The following is a 25,046-nucleotide window of genomic DNA, read 5'->3' as shown; positions in this document are numbered from 1 at the left end:
GAATGGAAGGATTCGGCAGGTAGTTAGCCGAATGGAGGGATTTGGCATGTAGTTAGTCGAATGGAGGGATTCGGCACGTAGTTAGCCGAATGGATATGCTTTGTTAATGCGCGCTTGAATTACTCGAAGGTATCGACTCAGCGGGTGGAACCTATGAGGGGACCAGCATCAGACTCGAGTCTGATCGTGACTAGCCTCTTGGATTATATCCGGAACAACTATGCATTTGATCGGTTCACTTCACCACTCTCTATAAATGTTTTTGAACAAAACGCCAACCTCTAAAGAATCCCAAGCTTATTCACGATAACAATATTGTCATATCTCTAACTCCACAAAAATCTTTTAGTCTTTCTCCACTTGTATTTTTTTTTTCCATTTCCCTCTCAATGATGCTAGGGTTAGCTAGATGAGTACAAACCGCCCATATGAGATCACATCATGTAGACCCCCTCATCTTAGCACAAGAAAGAATATAATTGTTCCCTAACTATTAATATTTAATAAAGTTTCTTTGACCATATGTCCCACTCGAGTGTGGATGACGTGTCAAATAGAACAACCTCTCTCTCGTAGTAGGATGGAGCTCCTTTTATGAATATTCCGCTCCTTTTTATTTTAAAAATAAAATAAAATTATTATGAGGTTTTTTATATAATATAAAATATAAATAAAGAGTGGGATTTATACTCGATTTCGTCGAGATTCAAATCCTTATTCTCTTTTATAACTCTGCTCTATCATCACCAACTCAGTTATGTCCCGAGAATTTCTAAGACAATTTCAAAAGACTTGTTAGGTAGACTCATGTGACGTTGATTAAAAAAAATGTTCGATTTGCTCCCAAATGCAATATCCTAAGATGTTTGATGTGCATTAAGTGTGCAATAATTGTTATTGCTGAGTTGGACATGTGGGCTTTAATTACTTTGTCTCTCTGAATTCCACGCAAAATCCAACGGGAGATTCCGTGCCGAATGAGAATTCATCTCTTTTGTGACCTGGCGGCTAATGTACCATGCATCAAACATGCATGCCATGTCACTCTCAAATCCAATTTGGTTTCCACTATCATTTTTCAAAGATTTTGAAATCAGTTATCGAATCAAACGTGACATAATAATATTTAGTCATATCACTTATTGACATTTAGCATGTGAGGCACTTAAAGTTTGACATTTTTCAAAAACAAAAAACAGAATATTTAGTCATTGTGTTTCTGCTAGAAACTCACAGTTTCATCTAAACATTTTGTTTCAAGATTCTTGAAAAGTGGCAGAAGAATTCTGCTCACATTTCCATCTAGTTGCTACTTATTCTTAATATTGTTGTCTGAGGTTTTGTTTTCATGTTTACCTAAAAATCGATATCTTGCATGCTCAAGGAACAAAAATTTCCACATGTAGTTCAAAGGCAAAGGCTAACTTGCAAAGAAAGCATAGGACAGTATCTCAACTTTTGGAGGTTTGAAGTATGTTTTCAAGAACCAACCAGTACTTGATCCTCCGTTAAATAAAGCCTCTGATTGAAATCATGAATCACAGAGCAGCAAAAGAAAACTGCAGGAAATCACTGCGAGTCATAAAGATAGCTTTTGATCAGATTAAAGAAAAGGTGATGCTTGCATTCACTTGGGAACATGTGGAAAACCAACCTGGAAAGATGATAAGGGAGATGAGATACTGAAGCTTTCAAACACAATTATGTGCTATCCTCGGGTAGAATTGATATTGAGTCTCGATGTGGTCGGTGCTTTCTTTTTCTGAGTTTAGGCAGTGCTAATATCCAGGCAGGAACCTCACAATTAGAAATGGCCATCACGTTCGCTATGTTCCGCAGAAAAGGCTTATCCTCTTCAGTGTAGAATGTTATAGCTTCTCCAGGTCTTCCAGCTCGACCAGACCGACCTGTAATTTGGAAGGGCAAGAAAGAAGATTGTAGATTTGAGAGATGACGGTAAAATGGTAAGCTCACAAGGGGGAGTTCAGATTCTGGCAGCCAAATTAGATAATCAAACAGTTGAATTCAACAGAGTTCCATAAGATTGGTCCATGGCACAATCTAGAAAAAGTAATGTTCCATGTGCTATAATTTAAACGAAAATAGACAAACTACGTACCAATTCTATGAATATAAGCAGCTGCAGATTCAGGAAAATCATAGTTAATCACACAATTGATGCCCTTAAAATCCATCCCACGAGAGACCACATCTGTTGCTATCAAAACCCATGTCTTGCCTGATCTGAAGTTATTAACTGCATCTTCTCTCTATGGGAACAGAAGATTGTATGGTCAGAATTCGAAAACACAAAGCAAATTGTAAATCCAATGTATCGCAGAAGAAAATACTGATTCAAGCCAAATAGACAATCACATAGTGATTGGAAATGCTAACCTGCTGCTGGGAAAGGTCAGCATGAATAACATCAGCTCTTATATCGTCAAATGCTAATTCCCTGTAAAGTTCCTTTGCTCTTTCTTTGCTTTGGACAAACACTAGTACAGGAGGATTCAAACTCTACCAGCAAAAAAACATACAGGGTTAAGTACTGGAGGAATTAGGTAAGGCAGTAGAGAAATGCATGTTTGCTTAACAGAGGAGTATTCAAAATGTGTCTCAGCTCCACAGAAAATATGAACAGTGTACCTCTTGAAAACATTGACGAAGAGCAAGCAATTTTCCTTTCTCGCTGCCAGTAAAAACAAGTTTTTGCTTAATCAACTCAGAGGCAGAATTTCTGTCAGAAGTTCACAAACATCAATGACTATGAAACTAGATATTTTATTGTTTAGATAATATTATTATTTGTCATACTTTCTACCAACATTCACTCGGACTGCATCAACCATGACTGTGCTTGCAAGTTTTTCAACAGATTCTGGCAAGGTTGCACTAAACAGTGAACGAACTACAGTGGTCTTTGAACAGGCTTTGACCACTGAATCAATTTGTTCCATAAAACCTAGCTCAAAAAGTTTATCAGCTTCATCCAAGACTAGATATTTAACCCTGCAAAAATATAAAATAAATATGCAAAATTATGTCAAAATTATGGTACTATCCACCATTCCTTTCAAAGAGAGTAGCAGTGTGATAATGACAATCACAAGATGATTCTCATACCAACAAAAAAACAGCCCAGAAATTGTAGAATGCCAAACTACCAATTCATTCAAATCCAGTGATAAACCTTCCAATATGTACAGCACTTCCATGATTCTCATTAGACCTACTGTAAACATTTACTCCAATTGTAAGAAACAAATAGTTAAATTATTTCACAACTCGTAAGATTGTTGACGTTTTTATCAACCACTGATACCAAGCTCACATATCCTATTACATTCTCACAAATTACCTATATCAAAGATTTTAATGCAGTTGTGAATTTTGTTGCATTAACTCTGCATTCTGTTCGATAAGCTTCATGCTCTTATTTTTTACCCAAGCGTTTTGTAGGAACACTATTTGAAGAAAATATCAATTGTTTATTTACCACTAAACTGCAATACTAGCATGAAACAGGATCATGATTACTCACAATGTGGACCTACACATGCTATGGTATCATTTTGATAAAGCCCCATTAATCCATACTGAATCATTTGTGTTAATAGGAAATCATATGGCACAGAAATCACTTGGCAGACCATTCTTTGGTAACAACTCAGTCACAACAAAAGGAAAAGAAATGTACATTTCCTAGACTAATCGATAAGAAGACAAAGCAAATAATAGAAAAGAAATATATTCGGAGATATTAGTCATTAGCATGGAGACAAGCAAATATATCCTCCCAGAAACAATCTCTACAACAAAAAAGTAATTGCCACATACCATAGTAACTTTTTTTTTGTTAACTCAGTAAAAGAGCACACTCTTATTGTTTCTACTTGGGACAAACAAGGAGTGAGTATTTTGATCATACCGGCTCAAATCAAGCTTTCTTTTGCGAATGACAAAGTCCAATCGAAGGGGAGTAGATATGATTATATCACATGGCATCTTTTCAAAATTCCCACTTTTGGAAAGTTCCTTGGTCATCAACTTGATGTAAAATTTCCTCCCCTTGGCCAACTTCTTGCACTCTCTAGCAGTTTGAGCAGCTAATTCTCTAGTAGGGCAGAGTATAACAGCCTTCACACCATTTTTTGATCCTGGCTAATGGCAATTAGGAAAACACAAAATAAGAAAGAAAAAACATTGACAAAATCAAATTTACACAGAAAGATACCTTTATTTTCATGAGAATTGGGCACAAAAAGGCTAATGTCTTGCCGGAACCAGTGGGTGCACATGCAAAGCAATCCCTCTTCTGCAATAAGCAAGACATTAAAATTAAATGTCAAATTTGAATTATGTAGATAAAAGCAATAGTGAACCTAATTGACTTAATAGAATGAATTTGGTACCGAAAGTACCAAATAACTTTTGTTTGAAAAAAGAAAAAGAGGAAGCCAAGTTTAGAGCATACAGAAAGGAGTATTGGAATAGCCTGCCTCTGAATAGGTGTAGGCTCCCTGAAACCACATTCAGATAAGTTTTGCAATAAATAAGGTTTGCACTTATACCTGCATACAATGAAAAATGCCGGCTTTAGCAAATGAAGAAAATAAAGTTAATGCAAGTGGATGGAAGGAAAATTAGAGTTCCAATGCAAATATATACCAAATCAGCTAAGACTGGGTATGCACTATAGTATCAAGGTAAACTAGATCATGTATTTAAGTTATGCCACCATGTGCATAATGGCAAATAGAAATGCTACAGTTTCAAGCGCTTGGTGGCTTGGGAACACCAATGCATACAAGATACTGTGACACAAATAGCCTTCTTTGATTGGAAACTGAAGAAGTCAATAAGAAGTTTCAGGAGGCAAAATTGCAATAACTTTTGAAAACAAAAAAAACTTCAGCAATCGAGGAAATATACCCAATAGGAAACAATTTTAGCTGATCGGTGAGAACCAATCAAGAACACCAAAAATAATAACATACATGTTATTGAAAACAGAACAGAGTAAACAATGTTACAGGAGTTGATTTGAATGGTCTTGTTTTCACTTTGACATTTGGCTCTTTAAAACATAATCAATCTTTTTGCATTGAAAAGGGTTCCTAACCTGACCAATCTAAATACAACCATGCATATTTATCCCATCAAGCTGAAGCAAAAAAAAATCTAGGGTTGGATGAAAAACCTGTTTCCTGAATACAAACTTATTATAAAAGAAAATGGAGAACCAAAGAACTGAAAAAACGGGGCTAAAGTAGCTTTTTTAGACTTATGGATTTGTTCTTTCTTCCTGTTCTTTAGGAAACAGACTCATTCTACTTGAGTAACTATCATTCCACTACTATGGTCTTAAAGCATTTCAATAACACCAACTAGCAACGGTAGCAGCGCCAGCATTCTACTTGAGTAATAATACTTCCAGTACAATTGTCTTAAAGCATTTTCAATAAATACCTTCTACTTGAGTAAAAATCATTCCAATGCTATTGTCTACAGCATTTCCAATAACACCAACTAGCAATGATAGAAGCACCAGTACCACATGACATTATTTTAGAATGACAGATGTGATTAATGGTTCCTTCTGATGGACAGGCCTTGCCACATGATTTCAGCAGGTTTATTTAATATCATCAAAATATTGTTTTTGGTTTCAACGTCACTATGTTTTCTTCTCAGAGGATCATACTTCAATTTCTGTACTGTCCTATGTACTAATGTTACGCATGAAGACACCAACCATTTTTGTCTTGAAGTATGAAGTTAAGTTACTAAACATTAAGTTTCTTCACTCAATGAGTTATTGTTTTTGTACCTGAGTGAATGCTCTACTAATGTGCTGTGCGTTTAGAAAACAAGGCTTTGACTTTTATATTATGTTGGGTCTAGCAGGGTTATTACTTTCAACTTGGGTTTCTTGTGGAGGAGCAAGAGCAACTATATGGAATTCTTCAAGCTTGGGTGGTCCATGCTTGTCACCATCCTTTTCATCCAGTTTTATTGCCATCTATCAAAAGCTCATTGGAGAAACATCAGATTCATTAATTTTCATCAAGCATGTAATTTTTTAAATAAATTTACTCTAAAATGGTTGATTTTATTTCATGAAGAATTCATTACTTATTTAGGCAAAAAAGTTTTAATTTTGCATTAGCATTTTTGCCAGTTTATATTCCAAGTTATCCTTTCTCTTTTCTTATTTTTAGGCATTCTGAAGCTTATTACTATACCATCATAGCTTGATGCCCTTGTTGATTTATAAAAGTGCCACTGTTTGTTAATAGTTTCAACTGATCCCAATTGGATTTTTTTTTAATCAAAGTTTCAACAAAATTATGATTACATAGATTTGAATCATTGTTCCCAGCACATTCTGCAGATAACACCACTAGTGTTACTTATGCTGCAAGACAACATGCAGTGCATGCCACATTACACAAATGTCAATATGTAAATTGAACAAACTGTACATGCAAATTTATCTCATATGATAATCTCCAGATAGATAGAAGCATATGTAAAAACTTGATAAAAATGCAATATTCATTTGTACAGGAACCATACCTTGAGCTAAGCTCTGCAAAACTTTCAAGTGGAGGAGGAGCGCCATGCCCGGAAACATGTATCTTATACTTTTTCCGAAGAATAGAAGACCTCTGCAGATGAGTGTGTAAAGTTACCATTTTAGAGGAAGTCGAGAGAAAAAATAATAATAATAACAAAAAGGTATTACAAAGTTAAACCAAGCACCACCTCAATCTGTTTTGCTGTTTCCTTCTTCTGCTCAATGGAATCAGCATCCACAACATTCTTTTCCCCAACAGAAGATAAAGATTCAGAACTCTTAAATACGCTGAACCCTTCCACAACTTCTGATGTATGAAAGAACACACAAAAAGAAAGAAAGTTTGTCGTGTAAATAAAGGTTAAACAAACATTAAAGAAACAATGTTTATTACGATTCTCTAAATGAATTCAGTCAAAGGATGTCACCAGCAGAATTCTTGTCCTTGCGTTTCCTCTTCTTTTGCTTCATGTTACCCTTTACCTCCACTGAGGATAGCATGAGTTTGCCAGGTGGGATTTCAGGATTAATTAGTTCCTTCTTTGGCTGCAGAAGCGTAGAACACAATTGAGAAGCAAGGTATCAACAATACAGGAAATTGATTGTGATGCGAGACAAATCAGCTGTTATAGATACCTGAAACCGAGCAATGTCACGAGCAAACCGCTTCCTATCTATGTGAACGCCGGAGAAGAGTAGAGAAGATGCCTTCTCCATGAGGACACAGTGGTGTTCAGCTGCTTACTCTAAAATAAATAAATAAATAGGATTACAATTTGCTCTAGGTGTTTTACCGTCTTTCGTGCATTGTGGAATTTAATTTGATCCTTAACCATTTGTCAAGGATACATTACATAGAAAGTCCCTTAATTTCTCCATAAGTTCTATTTGCACTATTTTAGCTTCATGCACACTTAATGCAAGAGCCACAACAAGCAATAAGCATGAACAAGTATGATCACAACAACCAATAAGCATGAACAAAAAAAAATAATATAAAAGTTACAAAGTATATTGAATTAACAATGCAAAAGAAGTAAAAAAAAATGAATAGGTTACTTTGTTGGCCAAGGGTACAGTCATTGTAAGACCAGCCCACTCACATTTGAGTCAATTCATAACCCAAAAGGTCAGAATTGGTGACACAAGCGCATGACTTAACTAAAGACTCTCTCCTTTAAAATAATAAGAAATCTATCTTTTACTTTTATGCATGTCGCTAAATGGTTACAACCACACACAATAATGAAATTCAGTTAACGGCACATAATATACAACATATCCATACAAATGTAACCATAACCTGCCAACCAAAAACAACAGCGCCATTGTGACATGTATCCGTCCCATTCGACACGCCAAGTCAATCATAGACACTAAAACTAGTCATAATTATCACTCTCTGCTAAGACTGACTAGCTGGCTCTCGTAGTTAGGCAAAGGTAACACAAAGCCCACCACCGTGACTCGACATAACAGCACCATAACACAATGGCAACATGGCCTTATGTCTTCTCCAAGATCAACTGTTGCTGGACGCCTATGAAGGTTCTAAAAGGATCAAACATAGCAGATGTTGAGTCTATATCCATATACACTTTGGGTCCTCCACAGAAACTAAAACTCACCCTCGACACGATCAGACTTCACGGATGGCTACCCACGTATTCCCTATTCCGGCGGTTCAACCACCCCGAAACGCTAGCTTGATTAGGGCCTAATCAACTCGCCCTCGAAGCTCGACTCCTGGATCAAACCACCAATAGAACAATCAAGCAGAAGGACAGGGAACCTCTACCTGTGCTGCGTGGCGGCTTCGCTTGATTCAGTTGGGAGAGGGTTCTCCGGTATTGCTGAGTAGAAGGAAATCGCGGATTCACGAAGTGCAGGAGAAACCGATACCGGGAAAGCGAAGAGGTCGAGGGAAGAGAGGCCGGCGGATACCTTCGACCGGTTGGTTCTAGGGCACGCCGTGGTGAACCGACTGGTCTTGTCGTTTCCGAAATTGGTCCAATTTGAGCCCAACGCCTATGCCGCTTTTAATAAAAATTCAATTAAAATGGAATAAATCAATAAAATTTAAAATTTTAATTTAATTATTTTAAAATTTAGATTATTTTTTTAAAATTTAATTAATTCAGTTCGATTTTAATTTTAAAATTTTTTATTTGATTAAATCGAATAAATTAAATTAATTAAAATAAAAAATAATTTCTAAATTAGTAAACTTATAAATTCCTAATCAATTGATAAATTTTTTATAATATTTAAAAAAATTAATTATTTTGATTAATTAAATTTAAATTAATCAATATTTTATCAATTCAATTTGTTTAATTTTTATTTAAAAATTCGGTTGGTTCAGTTAATTTAAAAAAATTTAGTCTTACTTCTCACCGCATAAATAGAAATAATTATCAACTAAATAATGAGGATAAAATTTGTATTTATAAAAACATATAAAAATATATAACAAATATTAAATAAATTATTCAACAATTTTAGGGAATAATTTCATTATTCACAGTTAAAAATATCTTTTTTACATAGACAAATAAATTATCATTTATTCAATCATTACTCATTCAATTATATACTTTCTTTCACAATTCTCATCATAAAAAATACATTTTTTATAATTATAATTATAATCAATAAAATTAATATCAATGAGTACATTATATTTTTTTAATATAATTAATTTCTCTAAATGATCAAAAAAACACTTTTAATATATATAAATTTTAAATTGATTATCAAGATTATTACGAAGAGATCAAATCTTAAAAAACATTGTGGATTAAACTCAATTATATATCATCAATTTTCTAAAATAAATTTATTTGAAAAAAATAATCCAAATTTGTTCACGTAAGTAAAAAACAAAACCTCTAGTTTAAACTTTCTAATTGATAATTACTATCAAATTAGTATATATATAATTACTTGTATATCTTGAAAGGGTGTTTTATAAAACCAAATGTATTTTTTAAATAAAAAAATTATCAATATTGGAGAGTTTTTTTAACATTGTTTGAAAAACTTTGATACTAATTCTAAGAATAAGAGGAACTTCAAATTAACAACTCAAATTATTTAAAATATTTGATAGCAATTTGGCAAGATCACTTGATCAAACAAAAATGAGAAAAACTAAACATATTTTGATTTAATTTCAAATCAAACTAAAAAAAATTACTTGAAAATGTGTAAACCAAAATAGTTTTATTTAATTTTAGTTCTTCCAGCTAAAATAATAAATCTAATCATGTTCACTCCTGTTCTAAAATCTAGTTGTGTCCTTGCTGACCAATCTAATGTATAAAGATCCCCAAAGTCAATTTGATGTAAGTTGGGGAAGTATGAAGCCCATATACTTCAGCAAAAGACTGCCACCTGGCGATCTCACGCGGTCTATCACATAATCATCTGTGAAGAGGTAAATCGAGAAGCTACAATTAATCATTACAGGGAAATATATTACTTTGGTTTCGTCGATATTGTCTACTTCACTGTTGTCTATCCAACTCAGTATGCTCCATAGATATGAAACCTGCACACTTGGCAAGGAAGATAGGGGAATCATTTGAAGAAAAAAATCCAAAGATAAGGCATAATGATGCACAACCTGTGACAATATGAACAAATTGAGTATGGAGGCTTTAACATATTCTCGATTCCAAAATTCAAATTGAATCAAAGTCAGACAGAGAATTAGCATTAAAATTGATAAATCGCAGGAATAACCATTCTATTCTAATAACTGAAATTTCTACTGAATGAGAGATAACCAATACATTGATAGAACAAGTTTTATAAACACAAACCTAACTAAATTAGGAAATAAATATCACAAATTGAAAAATGCACTATCCCAAATTAGACTCCTCGAAATTAAAATTTGTTTATTAAATTTATACCAAATAAATTTTATTCTATTATAACTCATCATCTCCTATATATGTCTAATGTTACCTCTTCTCCTAAATATTAGATGTAAAATAAAGCATTTCCTGATTACTTGGTAAATAAAGAAATAATTCTGAAATACCATTGTAGAAATTTTCCTACTTTGTCCTGGCTACTTCAAAAACAAAACTTACAACTGTTAGAAAATTATGAAATCTACAATTTCCTAGACTAAAAGTTCCAAATTAAGCAGCAGTGTTGGGTAGTGAAAAATTAGGCAATTTCTTACTGACTTTTTCCCCATGATGATCTTCCCTTTTTTACAATCCTCAACAATTTACACACTGCCAAGAAAAGATTCCACTAGAAGAGATGTATCCAATAACCATGAAGGAAAAGCAGAATTTTGCTCTGTGCAGACTCTAAAACTATCAAAAGATCCAAATACTAACAAGAAGGGTTTTAAAGGCCAGTGTGTTGATAGAGGCTGCTGCCGGATTGCCAAACTACCATGGTGTCCAATTCCCAACTAACACACCAATTATGGAAATACTCACATTGCGCCTAATGGCTAAGAGTTGGTAATTTCAACCTCTGAAGAATCAACCTGATTGAGCTAAGTTTGACAAATGTTGACTGGGATAGGAGGAGGACTATATAACATTTTAAAGCTATGCCTAATTTACTTATGTGTAATTTGGTATAAACATTTTCTTAATGCTTTAACCATATTTAAAAGCATTTAATTGCAATTACAATTAACTATGAGATCAATAATCCCACATGCTAAACATTTGGATCATTCACAACCAATAAGCAGGCTGAAGTTAGCAAGATAACAAGAGCATGGCAGGTTTAAATCAGGAGGAGGCCATAACAAGGTTGAACTTCTTTTGCAAGAAAGAGATTCATCTACTTACAGCAAGTTTGTGATCATCTTAGCAATGTGGAGTTCTCTTTAGTGATGGATAAACTTCCTCTTGATCTGGAATTGCTGCTTCAAATTTGTTAACACTATGAATCATGAATATTATTAGTCCAGCACATTAAGGACATGCTGAACTAATCCTTTCACATTCAACTAGTGTATCATAACACGGCTCTAGTTCGGGACCCTCTGATCCTTCTCCCACAAGAAAGGCATGCAGCTTGTTCCCAGATTGCACCCAGCTGTATGCTGGATTCTTCTTCACCTTCCTCAATTTCATTAGTGCCCTGATTTGGTTTGATTCATCCCATCTCCCAGCCTCAGCATACATATTGGAGAGCAAGATATAGTATCCACTGTGCTCTGGTTTCAGCTCAAACAAATGCTCTGCTGCCAATTTTGCAAATTCCAGATTTCCATGAATGCGACATGCACCAAGTAATGCACCCCAAACATTGAAATCTGCTTCAAAGGGCATGTTTTTTATCAATTCCAAAGCCTCTTTCATCTGTCCAGCTCGACCTAGAAGATCGACCATGCAAGCATAGTGCATCTGTGTTGGCTTGATGTTTTGCCCTAACATTTCATCAAAATATCTCTTCCCTCTCTCAACAAGTCCAGCATGGCTGCAAGCTGATAAAACAGCAATGTAAGATACATGATCGTACTTAACACCTTCATCTTTCATTAGATCAAACAAGTTGATTGCTGTATCAAGTTCTCCTTGCATTCCATGTCCCAAGATCATAGCATTCCAAGAGGCTGCATCCTTGTTTGACATCCTATCAAAGATCTTTCTACCAAGATCAAGCTTTCCACATTTAGTGTACACATCTAATAATGAATTTGCAACAAAGAGATGAGTGTTGATGGACTTCTTGATAGATAAGCAGTGTATCTCCTTTCCTTGCTTGATTGCAGATAGATTAGCACACGCAGATAACGCTCCAACAAAGGAAACAACGTCATGTTCAAGGCCTACGTATTGCATGTCCACGAACAAATCCAGAGCTTTTGCACACCATGGACTATCAGAGAATCCTGAGATCAAGGTATTATAAGACACGTGATCTCTCTTTGACACATCAAAAGTGCTCCAACCAAGATTAAACCTTCCACACTTAACATACATATCAATCAAAGCATTTGAAACAAACAAGTCATAATCAAAACCAAAGCGGATTGCCCTGGCATGGATTTCCTTGCCCTTTTTTAATGAAGCTATTCTAGCACAAGCTGGGAGCACGTTTGTATATGTTACTGAGTCAGGGCGCTCACCATGATCTTGCATCTCCATAACTAGTTTAATAGCTTTTAACTCAGCTCCATTCTGTGTAAAACTTGCAATTATTGTGTTCCAAGAAACCACATTTCGATTATGCATTCTATAGAAAATATGTGACCCCTTGGAATGAAATCCAGATTTTGCATACATGTCCAGTAGAGAATTAGCAACAAAAATATCAGAATCCAAATAATGCCTCAAAACATATCCATGAATCTCTTGACCAATACTGAAAGACTCTAACTCAACCACTGTTGGTAGGAGAGTTGATATAGTGATGGAGTTTGGCTCTGCATTATTTGCATGCATGTTCTTGAAAGTCTTCAAGGCATCCTCATACCGACCAACATGAATGAGACTGCCAATAAGGGAGTTCCAGGAAACATCATTCTTTTCCTGCATACTATTAAAAACTCGCAACGAAGCTTCTGAGTCACCACACTTCCCGTACATATCAATCAGAGCATTTCCAACTCTTACCACTGAATCAAGGCCATGCTTAATAGAAACTCCATGAATTCCCTGTCCAAAATCCTCATCTTGCAATGCAGCACAAGCAGGTAGTGAACTGATCAGCGTCACAGAATCCAGTGTAAAGCCACACCTTTTTATCTCCGAAATAGATCTTACTGCCTCCGCATACATCCCACTAGACGACAGCACTGAAATGATCGAATTCCATGACACAATGTCTTTGTGCACCATTTCACCGAACACCTGTCGTGCAGAGCACACGTCATTAACGGCACAATAGAACATCAAGAGAGTATTCCCGACAAAGACATCATCCAAAAATCCAAACTTTATCACTGATCCATGAAGCTCCCACCCTTTCCGTGCCTGCACGGCAACAGCGGCGACTGTGAAGACGAATGGGAAGGTGCGATCATCGGGTCTGAGGCCGGCACGGAGCATGCCGTTGTAAACAGAGAGGGACGAGTCATGGAGTCCGGACCTGGAGAGGGCACGGACGAGGGTGTTCCAGAGGAAGGGGCCACGGAGCTTGAAGGGGCTGTCGTCGAAGAGCCGGATGGAGGCGGCGGGGGCGCCGTGTTCAGCATAGGAGAGGAGGAGAGAGGAGGTGATGGGGAGATGGCAGAGGAGGAGACCAGATACAGCAGCCTGGGCGTGGGCCTGCTTTGCGTGGGCTAGGGAGCGGCACTGCAGGAGGCGGTCGGGGACCGCAGAGGCGACGGGGTCCGACGGAGGGCAGGAAGAAGCGGGGCTAAGACGAGCAAAGAGGGAAGGAGGGCGAAGGGCATGCCAAGGGACGCGCATGCGGAAGGAGTCGAGTTCAGAAGCCGGCGTGGGCGGAGCAGAGAAAGCCCGCCGTAGCTATTTCTCCGGTTCCAGGATCTGGTCGCCCTCCGATGGAACCAGAAAAATGCCCTCATAATTTCATGATAATCAAAATGACCCCTATTGTTTCAGATCATTATCATTTTACCCCTTATTTGAAAACATTAAAGTACATGCCAAAAAGATATAAATTACTATTTTTTTTTACTTTTCTTTTCTTATTTTGACAGTAAATAGTTACTCATTTAGAGCATTGGACATTAATGGAAATTTAAAAGCATTTCAAAAATTAAGAAAATATAGCATAATGTCTAATAATGTCGATGTTCCCAAGTTGAATATGTGTACAAGTAGAGAAAATAATTTCTATCCAAAATTAAAATACTCTTCTTCTATCATGTGATACTTCATCATACGATTTGTATAAGATCCATCTGTCTAGATATCATCATATACATCTAGAAAAGTCGTATGCTTTGGAAGAAGCTTGTATAATTTGAGAAGGGATTTTTATTGATAAAAAAGAAGAATCCACTTCAATCCCGACCATACATAACATAGAAATTACACTTGGAATGGGTGGACAATTAGCTAGAGTAGCAGGTGTTGTAGCAAAATTGATAACAAAAGAAGGTAAATCGGCCATATTAAGAAAAAAAAATGATAATCTCAGTTAGTCGCATTGACTCAATCTCTGAGGATAACCGACCCGGTCCCACAAAAGTTTACAGTCGAACAAGTGGGTAATGTTGGGATGAACAAAAAAAGTTTGGATAAAATTGGATCTAAATGTTGGCTAGGTAAGCGTCCTGTAGTAAGAGTAGTTATGAACCCTGTATACCATCCCCATGGGGGCGATGAGGAGAGAGCCCTAATGGGTAGAATTAGGAATATTGAAAATAATTTTTTTTTAAATTTGAAAATAATGTAATGGGCAAATGATGGAAATTGAACCTACGTATAGTGGATTCACAATCCATTGCCTTGATGCACTTAATTACATTTGTTAAAATCGCTTTTTGTCCCTCGATCTACCCGACCTACTAGGACTTCCCACCTAGCCGCAGCTAGGACTTTTTGCCCCTCGGTCCACCCGACCTACTAGGACTTCCCACCTAGTCGCAACTATGACTTTTTGCCCCTCGGTCCACCCGACCTACTAGGACTTCTTACCTGGTGTCTAGTCCTCTTGATTCAAACACGGAAACACCCACTTTCTTTGTTTAAGGTTCAAACCACATGGTTAGATCTAGATCATGGCTTATCCGGCGGTTAATCCGATGAAGAGCGGTCTCGCTTTGATACCACTTGTTAAAACTGATGGAATCAAAATATCTCCACAATGGTATGATATTGTCCACTTTATGCCTAAGCCCTCATGACTTTGTTCTTGGACTCTCCCCAAAAGGTCTCATTCCAATGAAGATACTTTCCATCCTTTTAATCTCATGATCTTTTTCAATCCTTTTAATCTCATGATCTTTTTCATGTACTTTAAGACTATGTTTGCACCTTTGCAACCCAACAATATTTGCCGAGATTTGAACCCTTATCCTATTCTATAACTCTACTCCGTCGTAACCAATTCGGCTATGCCCGAGCACAAGAAAAATATACTCAAACTCTCATCTCATGTATCTTCATACATGTAGATATTTTTGAATCTACTAGAAGATTCATACATGAGACTTTCTTCAAAGATTTCTTATCAACCATTCGATCTCTTTAATTTATTGAGATTTTATTTTGCTACAAGTTCACCTCTACAACTTCATGACAAGCGTTTGGTCCTCTCTAACTTGTCAAAACTTCACACGTCAAGAGCTCACCTCGGACACTTCATGCAAACATTCTATCTCAAATTAATCAAACTACAACTACAATTAATGTCAAAATTCTACAATTACACACTTGACATAACTAACCAGATAAATTCAATAATAAATCAATTCTGTCAAAATTAAAATTATCTCTGATTTAACTAAACACATCAAAACCAACCTAACTCAAATGTGAGTACATTAACGACCATCTCCTTAAACCAAGCTTTGCCGAAGTTAATTGTGTGCACAATCTAAGGTCACTAATTCCCATCTTATTGCGGAGGGATCATCACTAAAAATCAAAGTTCAAATGGTTCCCAAATTTTGATAAAGAAAGGCATAAATGTATTGAAATGTTTAAATTCTTAATACAGTTGGACCAGTCTAACCACTGCCTTAATTTCATTCTAAACTATCCAAACACTGGCAGATTCACCGACTAACTTACTGTTTTAGCAAACTTATTTCAATCTAAAGCGACCTGAAATAATTTGGCCTCTTCATGCCTTCTTAGCCTTTACTGGGGAGCGAGGAGGGAAGACCATTCTGAATAACCAACCTGCGGCAATAGCACCGATGAAAGGGCAGATCCAGTAGACATAGAATTGTTCCCACGTATTGTGGCGATTGTTGAGATAAGCCCAGCCAAATGCCTGTGCATTAGAAGAACCCTATATGTCAAATTATAATACCAGATCAAGTGCTAGATAAGTAGCTGATAATATATAGCAGGCAAGAAGTGGTAAGTAAATGGATTTATCTTTGTAAGAGAAACGCCAGTAATCCAGATTGAACATATACAAGTATCATCATATACTGCCATGTAGAATGGGATTGAGAAGTCTTTTTTTTTTCCGAAAACAAAATAGGCGAGCACATTTGTTTACCAATGCATAATATAGAGTAATGTTTCATATAGCCAGTTCGGAAATCTAACAGCTGTTCTGATGAGATTTATTGGCCAGCATTAACATCTTTATTGGTTTTCAATTTAGCATTGGGGTCCACACCCTTTTGTTCCCACTAGATCGTATCTAATGCCTTCATTTAAGGGTAAGTGATGAAAGGTTTTGTCCATATATTTTTATCGTCTTCTAATGATCTACTTGTATATAACTCCAACATCAATTTCTTTTTTATGATTGATCAGCAATTTAACTACTGCTAGATACTGACATAGAAACAATGCATTTATAATGGAAAGTGGGTATAGAGGTAGCCTGCAGCTGTAATGGTGACGCCAATGTACTCATTAAACATGCAAATAAATTAACATAATCAGAGTGTTAACACACACATAGTTCATAGAAATTTAAAATAAATTGATGATTCACAAGTCAATCTTACTCAAACTAGGAATCTAGATTTACCAATAAGATTTCTGCAATAAAGTCGATTAGAAAAAAGAGGCTACCATATTGATTTGACATAGAGTACTCAATTCTAATTTACACACAATCTAACTCACTGAAGCCGAAGCCTTGTTTGGCTAAGGAAACAATCTACTCTTTTGTTTTTTCATTTTTCATTTCTCAACATTTATCATAATATTTTCCTTTTCTTTTCAGAAACATCAAGCATCTTCTGTGTAAATATAACTTCATTACACAATGGTGTCAAAAAGTTGATGGGAAAAGCTTTTTATTTTAGATTTCAATTTTCAAATTCTTTTTTATGGAAACAGAAAGCTAGCAACAAAAAATATATAAATTTTCCACAGACCAAATACTTTGAGAAAACAATCATAAAGTCGTAATATCTAATCTAGCTTTATGTTTAGTGAATTCCGTTATCAAGCAAATACATAAACAATATGATCCTTGATGATTGTGCAACTTCTTGGTCGCAGATTTGTGAGCATAAGAAGAATCTTAATGATTTTTTGCCCATGTTATCAATAATATAAACAAGAATAATAGGAGAAATTCATAATAAAATATAAGAAACTAAGTTGCACATTGGTTGTTAGCCTTAATCTACCAATACTTAAAGGATCATGCTTTGGCAGCAAAAGTTCTACTTTGCCAGATGCTGAAAAGATCACACTTTATGTGGGAGGTCACTAGATGGAAGATGCCCTCTTCCTCACCTTTTTTTTTTCTTTTCAAAATAATACTCCATGCTATCCTAATATGATTGGTTTGTTAAAAGCACAGTATATTCCATTAGATAACCCTCTGGATTCAGTATCCAAATCTATGTAATTTAGTAGAAAGAAAGATCTCTTAATATAGATTTAAGAGAAATTCAAAGACTCCATAATAGCAAAATACACCGGGAGGGGCAGGAGAAGGAAGGTAACAGAGAAGTCAGGGGCGCTTACATTTGCAGGATTCATAGACGGCCCAGTGTAACTGCCGCCTGCAATAATGACCCCAAGGGTGCAGATGGTGATCATCAATGCCTTCACTAACGCGCTCCGAGGCCCCTTGAAGACAATACAAAGGACGGCCACGGTGATGACGAATGTGAGGACACCCTCGGCGATGGCTCCCGTATGCAAATCCACCTTCAAATAAGGCCCGACTAGCAAGTTCTTGTACTCCGGAGGCATTACCTCAGAGAGGGCCAAGAGCCCACCGATCGCCCCGGCTGCCTGAGAAAAAAACCGTAATATGCATCAAGGCACTCGATCCACCAGCGATATCGAGACGGAGAGCGAGATCGAACACTACCTGGGCAGGGAAGCGGATGGCCATGGAGATGACGGTGTCGTCTCCGAATCCCGCCGCGTAGAACGCGGCGTTGCCGGTGGGGTTAAAGCTGGCACCGCCCATGACGTCGGCGATGGCGTTGAAGACGAAAACAATGACGAATATGAGGGAGCTGGTGACGAGTAGGGAGAACTCCCTGCTGTGGATCTGGAACGCGGCCGTGATGACGAAGGTGGCGACGCCCAGGGCGGAGATGCAGAACATCCAGACGAACGTTATAAGGGCGTCCCCGACGGCGGCCTTTACGGCACTCATCGCCTCCGCCTCTTCGCCGACAACTCCCGGACAGAGATCGGAACCCTACAGAGAAGCCCTCGATCGATGCTTCTCCTCTGCTTCAAATCCAGCAGTCCAGGGGGGAAAGAAGTACAGGCGGAGGGCAGACCAATCAGGAGAGAGGTTTCATTAAAATAACGATTGGTTTTGGAAGTTTCCTTTTGTAACCCACCTGCCTATCGAATCCGGGCCAAGTTATACCGACTAACGATCTAACGGACGAGAACGATCTACTGGATCGAGAAGCTTATTCTATCCGTCCGATCGAAATGGCATAGGAGGCTCATGGGATCAGTGGGAAAGTTGAAGCGAGTGCTGACCGTCCGATGATCGCCGATTGGTAGAGTACAAAACGAGGTCTTTCTGCGTCGATCAACTTCCCCGCATGTTTTCCGTGTGCTTGTAAAATTCTGGACGGCTTTTATGCGGTTTATGCGGGCTTGACCTTTTCTTATTACAAGTGTGATAAATGAGTATATTTTAAATGTAACTGACAATTAGAATACCATTTTTTTAATCTAGAGGTTTTTTTTTAATCAGAAGACTCAGAGCGGAATACATAAAAATTAAATCACTTATGTATCTAATGAGCACTATAATTTTGTGATTAACCATAATTTTTTAATTTATCTTTTCATAGATGATCATAAAGTTGATCGTATGAAGCCGTTGGGATAATAGATTCCATATTTTGTAGAAGAGCAGCTACAATTTTACCTCCGAAGCATAGCCGAGTTGATTACGATAGAGTGAATTGTAAAAGTTTAGATAATATCATTTTTTATAGTAGTCAACTGTAGTTTTCTGATTTACTTTCTTATAAATGGTCGTGAAACCGACCGTGTGAAGCTGTTAGGATGATAAATTTCATGTTTTACTAAAAAACAACTATGACTTACAATTATTATTATGTACTATTGAATAATATTTATATGGTAATTAGGAAGGAGGACATTATCTCGATTGTGTAGAAATTAATAAATAGTTACTATAACATGTAACGACTGATTGCTAATTATTACAATAATATCATTATTTTATATTAATTTATTTAATTGGATGTGATAATCTAATTAAAATAATATTTTAAATTATAAAATAAATAAAGAGAACTCTACTATACTTAGAATACTATATGAATATATTCAATATGGAAAAATTAATAAATAGTTGCTATACCGTCTGTTAGCTTTAAATGGAGTGTTTATTTGATGTTAATTGGAAAAGGGGGTGCTCATCAAACAATTTGTCAAATGATGAAGCCTTTATTTTAAAAATTTTTAAAAAATAACAACATAATAATTATCTTAAAATGTGATTTAATGAAAGAGGGCAAATTTGTCTTTTTATTAAAATATTTTAGCATTCCTTTTTTGGGCTTGGGCTTGGGCTTGGGCTTAGGCTCGTCTCTTCTCAAATTACCATTAACCCTCCAAAATATGAGGCTGCTTAATCCCAAGCTCGCACCGTATTTCAACTGCAAGTATCAAGTCATTGGAATGGAGGAAGAGCAGCAGGATGTCTACTATGCATGCCCCCTTCGCTGCAAACTAAGTGCAAGGTGGTTCTACTGCCATTCACATCACTATAATGCCAAACAGGCAAAGCTTATAGACCCCAAACGGCATCCGAGATGGTCAGATTCTGCAGATGGGAGCTACTGCAAGAAGTTGATGTACTTGGTCAGCGACGAGCTCGTTGTCACGCCGTTGTCCCTCACGGCAGTCATCTCACTGGGCAAGGAAATCTCTGAACCTGTCAAGATGGCAGAGTTGGGCATAGCTGAAGAGGAGGTTAGCTAGTCTTGTTGCTATAAGCTAAATGCTTCATAAGGATGAGACTTCATGCTGCTCTTGTTGTTCTTGTTTCAGGTTCTTGATTTGCTTGTTGCCACTTTGTCGTCCAAGACAGCCCTGACGGATGCCTTGTTAGCTAGAGTTGGTTGTGTGCCCAGTTCGGTAGCGAGGAAGGGTGAATCGTCCAGCGGATGGAAGAGAAAGAGAGGGCGGATGAAGAGAGTGGAAGAAAGTTGAAAGAAATATGATAACTAAATTTTAATTGTTTCTCTGTTGCTGGACAGAGTTACTGTTGGTTTGGCAAATGATTCAACTGTTGATGGGGTGAACTGAATTAAATTTCAGATAGTCTCGTTTAATTTCTTGTTAGGAATGTTGCCATTTCAAATGTTAGTTGAATTCAGTTCTTGACTACATTTAGTTGAATATGCATCAGATTATCGAAATATTTATTTGATTAGGCCATTCTGTTAATTAAGGAAAGTTGATTAGGTTAAGTGGCATGATTCCTGTTAAATCGTTCCTGCTTTGTTTATCTTTAGGAGCCTGATGAGGCAATAGTAATTGTGGCATGATGATACAAATTTTGATCAACATGAGTCAAAAGTACTACTTTCAACTCCATGATGATGTTCTTGATGGCATCGATCATCTTCAAAGTTGTTGCCACCGACGACAAGGCTAGGGCATCGTCAAGTGATCAAGCCTCGTGGACAACTTACGGCTCCAACTTAACACAACCAAACTCAAACTTAACTTACAATATCGTAAAAGTAAGTTGCAAGTGTGCACCCTAGGCAATGGCACAGTGGCAAAGTGTTAAATGATTTACTTAAGTATCCATAGTTCAAACTTTAACTCCTTTTAATTCTAAAAGTTGTAGGTAGGCAGTTCAAAAAACAACTGAAAATTCATGGTTGAAATTCAAACCCACACTACCCATGCCCAAATGGGACCTGCTCAAGTTGAAAATGTCACAAGAAAAAAAAAGGTTAATGCACCATGACAGTGCTATTTAGCCAGCAGCTGGGCCAAGACAAAGATAGAAAATATTAATTAGTCCATTATGCATCATCATTCATCAGGGAGGGTTAGAGATAGGACCAGATAGGGACAGGAACTCGTGTTAACTTATTGAGGGAGGGCACAGAGGGACCAATACAAACACCATCCTTCTCATTGACTCTTTGGTGAGCATGAAGCTATAGAATTGGCTTATCCTGCAGCAATGAGCCAATCATATGTGACAAACAAGTTTCTTGTCTGGTTAGGATGAGAAAGACTCTTCCAGTATTACCCAACCATTATCTCACAGAGAAAGAGGTGATAGATGGTAGTAAAAAGAGAGGAGTCAGAAGACTGAAGCAGGGAGAAAAAGAAGGCAGATTTGTTGCAGGAAGACATGAAAATTTATGGCTAGCTTTTAAAGCAGTGATTCAAAGGTGAGAGGCTTGCAAAGAGCAATAAAACACCTCAGGAACTTTCGGAGCCTTCTGCAATTTCTTCCACATAATTCTCCTTGTCGAAGACTAGAGGAGGCAGCATGGAGTTGGGCAACTTGCAAAGAGGGTATATTGACTACATATCAGCTCTCTTCCATGAGGTACAGAGATTTTGTTACACTTTCTCTCCTTGTCCTTCCACCTTTGTGTGATTTGTCTCTGAATTTGTCTGGCGATGGAGAAGGGGTTTCTGGACAACCAGTTCACACAACTGCAGCAGCTGCAGGATGAGAGCAACCCTGAGTTTGTTCTCGAAGTCGCGACTCTCTTCTTTGACGATTCTGAGAAGCTTTTGAATGAACTAAGCAGGACTTTGTAAGCCATATGATCTAAAATTCCTCTAGCTGCGTTGCACTTGACATGATATATTTTGCAATATAATTTTTCATCCTTTCTTTCTTTGGTTCCAAACTCTAAAGAGATCAGCAGGTTGTGGATTTCAAAAAAGTGGATGCCCATGTTCACCAACTGAAAGGCAGCAGCTCTAGGTTGTTATTCACACCACCACCATTCAAGTTGATTCTTTCCGGACTTGTTTAGTCGAAAACCAGTAAACAACCTGCCTATGATGCATCTTACTAGAGATTTTATACATCTGTGTTGATTAACTCCATAATGATATGATGCTCCATAAAAAGATGCATGCAGTATAATCTGCTTGACCACAACTATGTTCTTGAGATTACTATCTTGCTCAAAGTTCATCAGCATAAGTTAACTTTCAGAATTTTCTCAAACAGCATAGGTGCTCAGAGAGTTAAAAATGTCTGCATTGCCTTCCGGGACATCTGCGAAGAGACAGACACAGCAGGGTTAGTTCTCCAATTTCTCGAGATAGATCCTCTAAAATTCTCTGGTATCTTTCACTAACAAGCATATACCAATTTCGCAGATGTTTCAGATGCCTGCAACAAGTGAAGCAAGAGTTCTACCTGGTAAAGAGTAAGCTTGAAACTCTGTTCAGGGTATGGTAAAAACAAGTGTTTTGAGTAAATTTACTATCATTTTTGTTACTTGCTTTCAAGTATATGATGAATCCAATTAAATCTCGTTCACATTTTGTGCATCTGGATGATAGCTGGAGAGGCAGATTCTGGCTGCAGGTGGATCAATCCCCATCATGTGGTAGTAGTCAAACAGTAGTGCACATGCTAAATGTTGCTGAGAGGTAGGAAGAGGTGCCATGTTGCTTGCTTGCTGCTGAATCTTTGTTTTTCTTTTTGAAGCTTCCTTTGGCCACTCTAGTGGGAATCTTCCCTTTTAGCAAACTTAAAGGAAGCCGATATTCTCCTTCCATTCTGTAAAAAATGACTGAACAAGCAAATGGCAGCTTTGGTGTTAGTTCCATGTATTACCAGTACCATAGAGTTTTTACTCCCCCGTAATGGAGGTTATAAATAACAAAATTAATGATTTTCATGTTTGCACCTTCGAATTTAAGCCAAATATCCATGCTTACAAAGCTTAAACGCTTGCAAATCTACCACTGTCTTTGCTAGGATTAGTCAGCCATTAGCACAAATTACAATTGGCATTAACATACCTAGAAATGAATATCTTGCAAATGAAAATAAGATCAATCATGTTAACTTGCTAATGTATTACTATGTACAGAGTGTAGATACTGAAAAATTGTTATTGTATGTGTATGTTAGTTGTCAGAAATAAAATATTTTTGCTGACAGTACAAAGCAAACAAACTCAAAAGAAGTGGAGATTCTTTTAGCTACCTCTTGGAAGTAAATGCTGTGTTAAGCAGGGGATAGAGGCCAAAAAAATGTGACGGAAAAGACGACTTCTTCCCTCATTGTGGTTCCATGCAATTTGAGTAGAATCAGCTCCTTGAGGCAATGAGATTGATGTTCTTCTCGAGGGTGTGGCAAGTGGCGAGCAATAGACATTTTTGAAAGTCTCCTACAAAGAGGCAAATGGCAAGGGGTCTTGCGAATAACGAGTAGTCCTTAACAAGTGGTCTATGTAAGACAACATCAAGTAATAACCGATAAAAGGTTAATGAGTAGGGAAGACCTCATCTAGGAGCACATTCGCATATGTTACTGAGTTAGGAAATTCCCCATGATCTTGCATCTCCTTAACTAGTCCAATAGCTTCTAGGTCAGTTTCATTCTCTGCAAAATTTGCAACCATTGTGTTCCATGTCCATTAATAGAGAATTAGCAATAAAGTTATCAGAGTTCATGTAGTGCCTCAAAATATATCCATGCATCTTTTGACCAGTGATATGGTGGATTGGAAAACTTATATGTGGCAGAGCCAAATCACAATCAAGTCAATGAGTCAAAAGTCAAACAGAGGTGGAGGTTAGACTCAGATTGACAAACTCCCTATAACTCAAGCCGTTAGACTCCCTATGACTCGGTCTGTCAAACTCCCTCCGATTTTGGTTGTCAAACTCCCTTCAACTCGGTCCATCAGACTCCCTCTGACTCGGCACTCCTTCGGCTCAGGTCATCAGACTCTCTCCGACTCCGATCACCAGACTCCCTCTGCTCGGACATTTATCTCAAGCCGTCAGACTCCCATGGGTCGGACATTTGTCTACGTGGCTTACCTGAGAACACAGATAACGTGGTCGTTTTATCCTCAAAGACATGGGCAACATAATCGTTTTCTCCCGGAAGACATGGGCAATGTTGTCGTTTCTCCCAGAAGACGTGGGCGTTGGTATGGGTAACGTAAAGGCACTGTTGCAGCCCTTCAAAAGATCGTCTACTCTCGCAAGCGCAGGTATGCACACACAAAACATTCCACTTCTCCTACTGTTCTATTACTTTCACCCCCTTTCTTGTCCCTGTGCTAACTTGAGCATCGGAGTAGTTTTGCCGAATCCCACCTCGACGTCCATTCTAACCTTTGATTGAGTGTTGCAGACGTCCCAGGCACCTTCTTCCTCTTCGGAATCTCAAATAT

At 37.3% G+C, this 25,046-nt stretch overlaps 4 protein-coding genes across 6 annotated transcripts; 1 reads left to right on the top strand and 3 right to left on the bottom strand.

Annotated features, from left to right (window-relative positions):
- Positions 1-1,125: 1,125 nt before the first annotated feature.
- On the bottom strand, positions 1,126-8,570 carry LOC141820618 (DEAD-box ATP-dependent RNA helicase 57). 2 transcript variants are annotated; one of them, XM_074707964.1, is made up of 14 exons: positions 8,212-8,570; positions 7,220-7,329; positions 7,012-7,129; positions 6,772-6,890; positions 6,583-6,674; positions 4,478-4,574; positions 4,238-4,318; positions 3,932-4,164; positions 2,818-3,012; positions 2,650-2,740; positions 2,398-2,520; positions 2,120-2,270; positions 1,655-1,907; positions 1,126-1,572 (listed from the first exon to the last, which is right to left on the bottom strand). In XM_074707964.1, exons 2-13 carry the CDS (start codon positions 7,298-7,300, stop codon positions 1,702-1,704), a joined length of 1,587 nt encoding a protein of 528 aa, XP_074564065.1. In that variant the 5' UTR covers positions 7,301-7,329; positions 8,212-8,570; the 3' UTR covers positions 1,126-1,572; positions 1,655-1,701. The 2 variants fall into 2 exon arrangements, with proteins under 2 accessions (XP_074564065.1, XP_074564064.1); XM_074707963.1 differs by having other exon boundaries at positions 8,382-8,570.
- A 1,555-nt stretch (positions 8,571-10,125) lies between these two features.
- Positions 10,126-14,107, bottom strand: LOC141820554 (putative pentatricopeptide repeat-containing protein At3g01580). Its single transcript, XM_074707882.1, has 2 exons — positions 11,413-14,107; positions 10,126-10,211 (listed from the first exon to the last, which is right to left on the bottom strand). The coding sequence occupies exon 1, from the start codon at positions 13,981-13,983 to the stop codon at positions 11,539-11,541; it is 2,445 nt and encodes an 814-aa protein (XP_074563983.1). The 5' UTR covers positions 13,984-14,107; the 3' UTR covers positions 10,126-10,211; positions 11,413-11,538.
- Positions 14,108-16,149: 2,042 nt separating this feature from the next.
- On the bottom strand, positions 16,150-18,908 carry LOC141820563 (aquaporin SIP1-2-like). Its single transcript, XM_074707893.1, has 3 exons — positions 18,503-18,908; positions 18,151-18,423; positions 16,150-16,480 (listed from the first exon to the last, which is right to left on the bottom strand). Exons 1-3 carry the CDS (start codon positions 18,794-18,796, stop codon positions 16,328-16,330), a joined length of 720 nt encoding a protein of 239 aa, XP_074563994.1. The 5' UTR covers positions 18,797-18,908; the 3' UTR covers positions 16,150-16,327.
- Positions 18,909-21,935: 3,027 nt separating this feature from the next.
- On the top strand, positions 21,936-23,475 carry LOC141820565 (histidine-containing phosphotransfer protein 1-like). 2 transcript variants are annotated; one of them, XM_074707896.1, is made up of 6 exons: positions 21,936-22,216; positions 22,300-22,430; positions 22,535-22,603; positions 22,856-22,927; positions 23,008-23,057; positions 23,194-23,475. In XM_074707896.1, the coding sequence occupies exons 1-6, from the start codon at positions 22,157-22,159 to the stop codon at positions 23,256-23,258; spliced, it is 447 nt and encodes a 148-aa protein (XP_074563997.1). In that variant the 5' UTR covers positions 21,936-22,156; the 3' UTR covers positions 23,259-23,475. The 2 variants fall into 2 exon arrangements, with proteins under 2 accessions (XP_074563997.1, XP_074563996.1); XM_074707895.1 differs by having other exon boundaries at positions 23,008-23,080.
- Positions 23,476-25,046: the final 1,571 nt, after the last annotated feature.

Source organism: Curcuma longa, unplaced genomic scaffold, assembly GCF_044706935.1.
Source record: "Curcuma longa cultivar G26 ecotype Majalengka, Jawa Barat unplaced genomic scaffold, ITB_CL_G26_1.1 utg509_np1212_2302976_RagTag, whole genome shotgun sequence".
NCBI lineage: Eukaryota > Viridiplantae > Streptophyta > Magnoliopsida > Zingiberales > Zingiberaceae > Curcuma > Curcuma longa.
Note: the sequence above shows the minus strand (reverse complement) of the source record. Positions and strands in the feature narration are given on the sequence as shown.

Bases quoted from the DNA above. Each gene is read 5' to 3' on its own strand.
- LOC141820618 (XM_074707964.1), bottom strand. From the start codon at position 7,300: ATGGAGAAGGCATCTTCTCTACTCTTCTCCGGCGTTCACATAGATAGG. The intron at 4,575-6,582 runs GTATGGTTCCTG...CATTGTATGCAG, and splicing joins TTTGCAGAGCTTAGCTCAAG to GTATAAGTGCAAACCTTATT. The intron at 4,319-4,477 runs GTATGCTCTAAA...TGCTTATTGCAG, and splicing joins CTATTCCAATACTCCTTTCT to AAGAGGGATTGCTTTGCATG.
- LOC141820554 (XM_074707882.1), bottom strand. From the start codon at position 13,983: ATGCGCGTCCCTTGGCATGCCCTTCGCCCTCCTTCCCTCTTTGCTCGT.
- LOC141820563 (XM_074707893.1), bottom strand. From the start codon at position 18,796: ATGAGTGCCGTAAAGGCCGCCGTCGGGGACGCCCTTATAACGTTCGTC. The intron at 18,424-18,502 runs GTAGTGTTCGAT...TTTTTTTCTCAG, and splicing joins CCATCCGCTTCCCTGCCCAG to GCAGCCGGGGCGATCGGTGG. The intron at 16,481-18,150 runs GTAAGCGCCCCT...TCTAATGCACAG, and splicing joins CGTCTATGAATCCTGCAAAT to GCATTTGGCTGGGCTTATCT.
- LOC141820565 (XM_074707895.1), top strand. From the start codon at position 22,157: ATGGAGTTGGGCAACTTGCAAAGAGGGTATATTGACTACATATCAGCT. The intron at 22,431-22,534 runs GTAAGCCATATG...CAAACTCTAAAG, and splicing joins AATGAACTAAGCAGGACTTT to AGATCAGCAGGTTGTGGATT. The intron at 23,081-23,193 runs GTATGGTAAAAA...TCTGGATGATAG, and splicing joins AGCTTGAAACTCTGTTCAGG to CTGGAGAGGCAGATTCTGGC.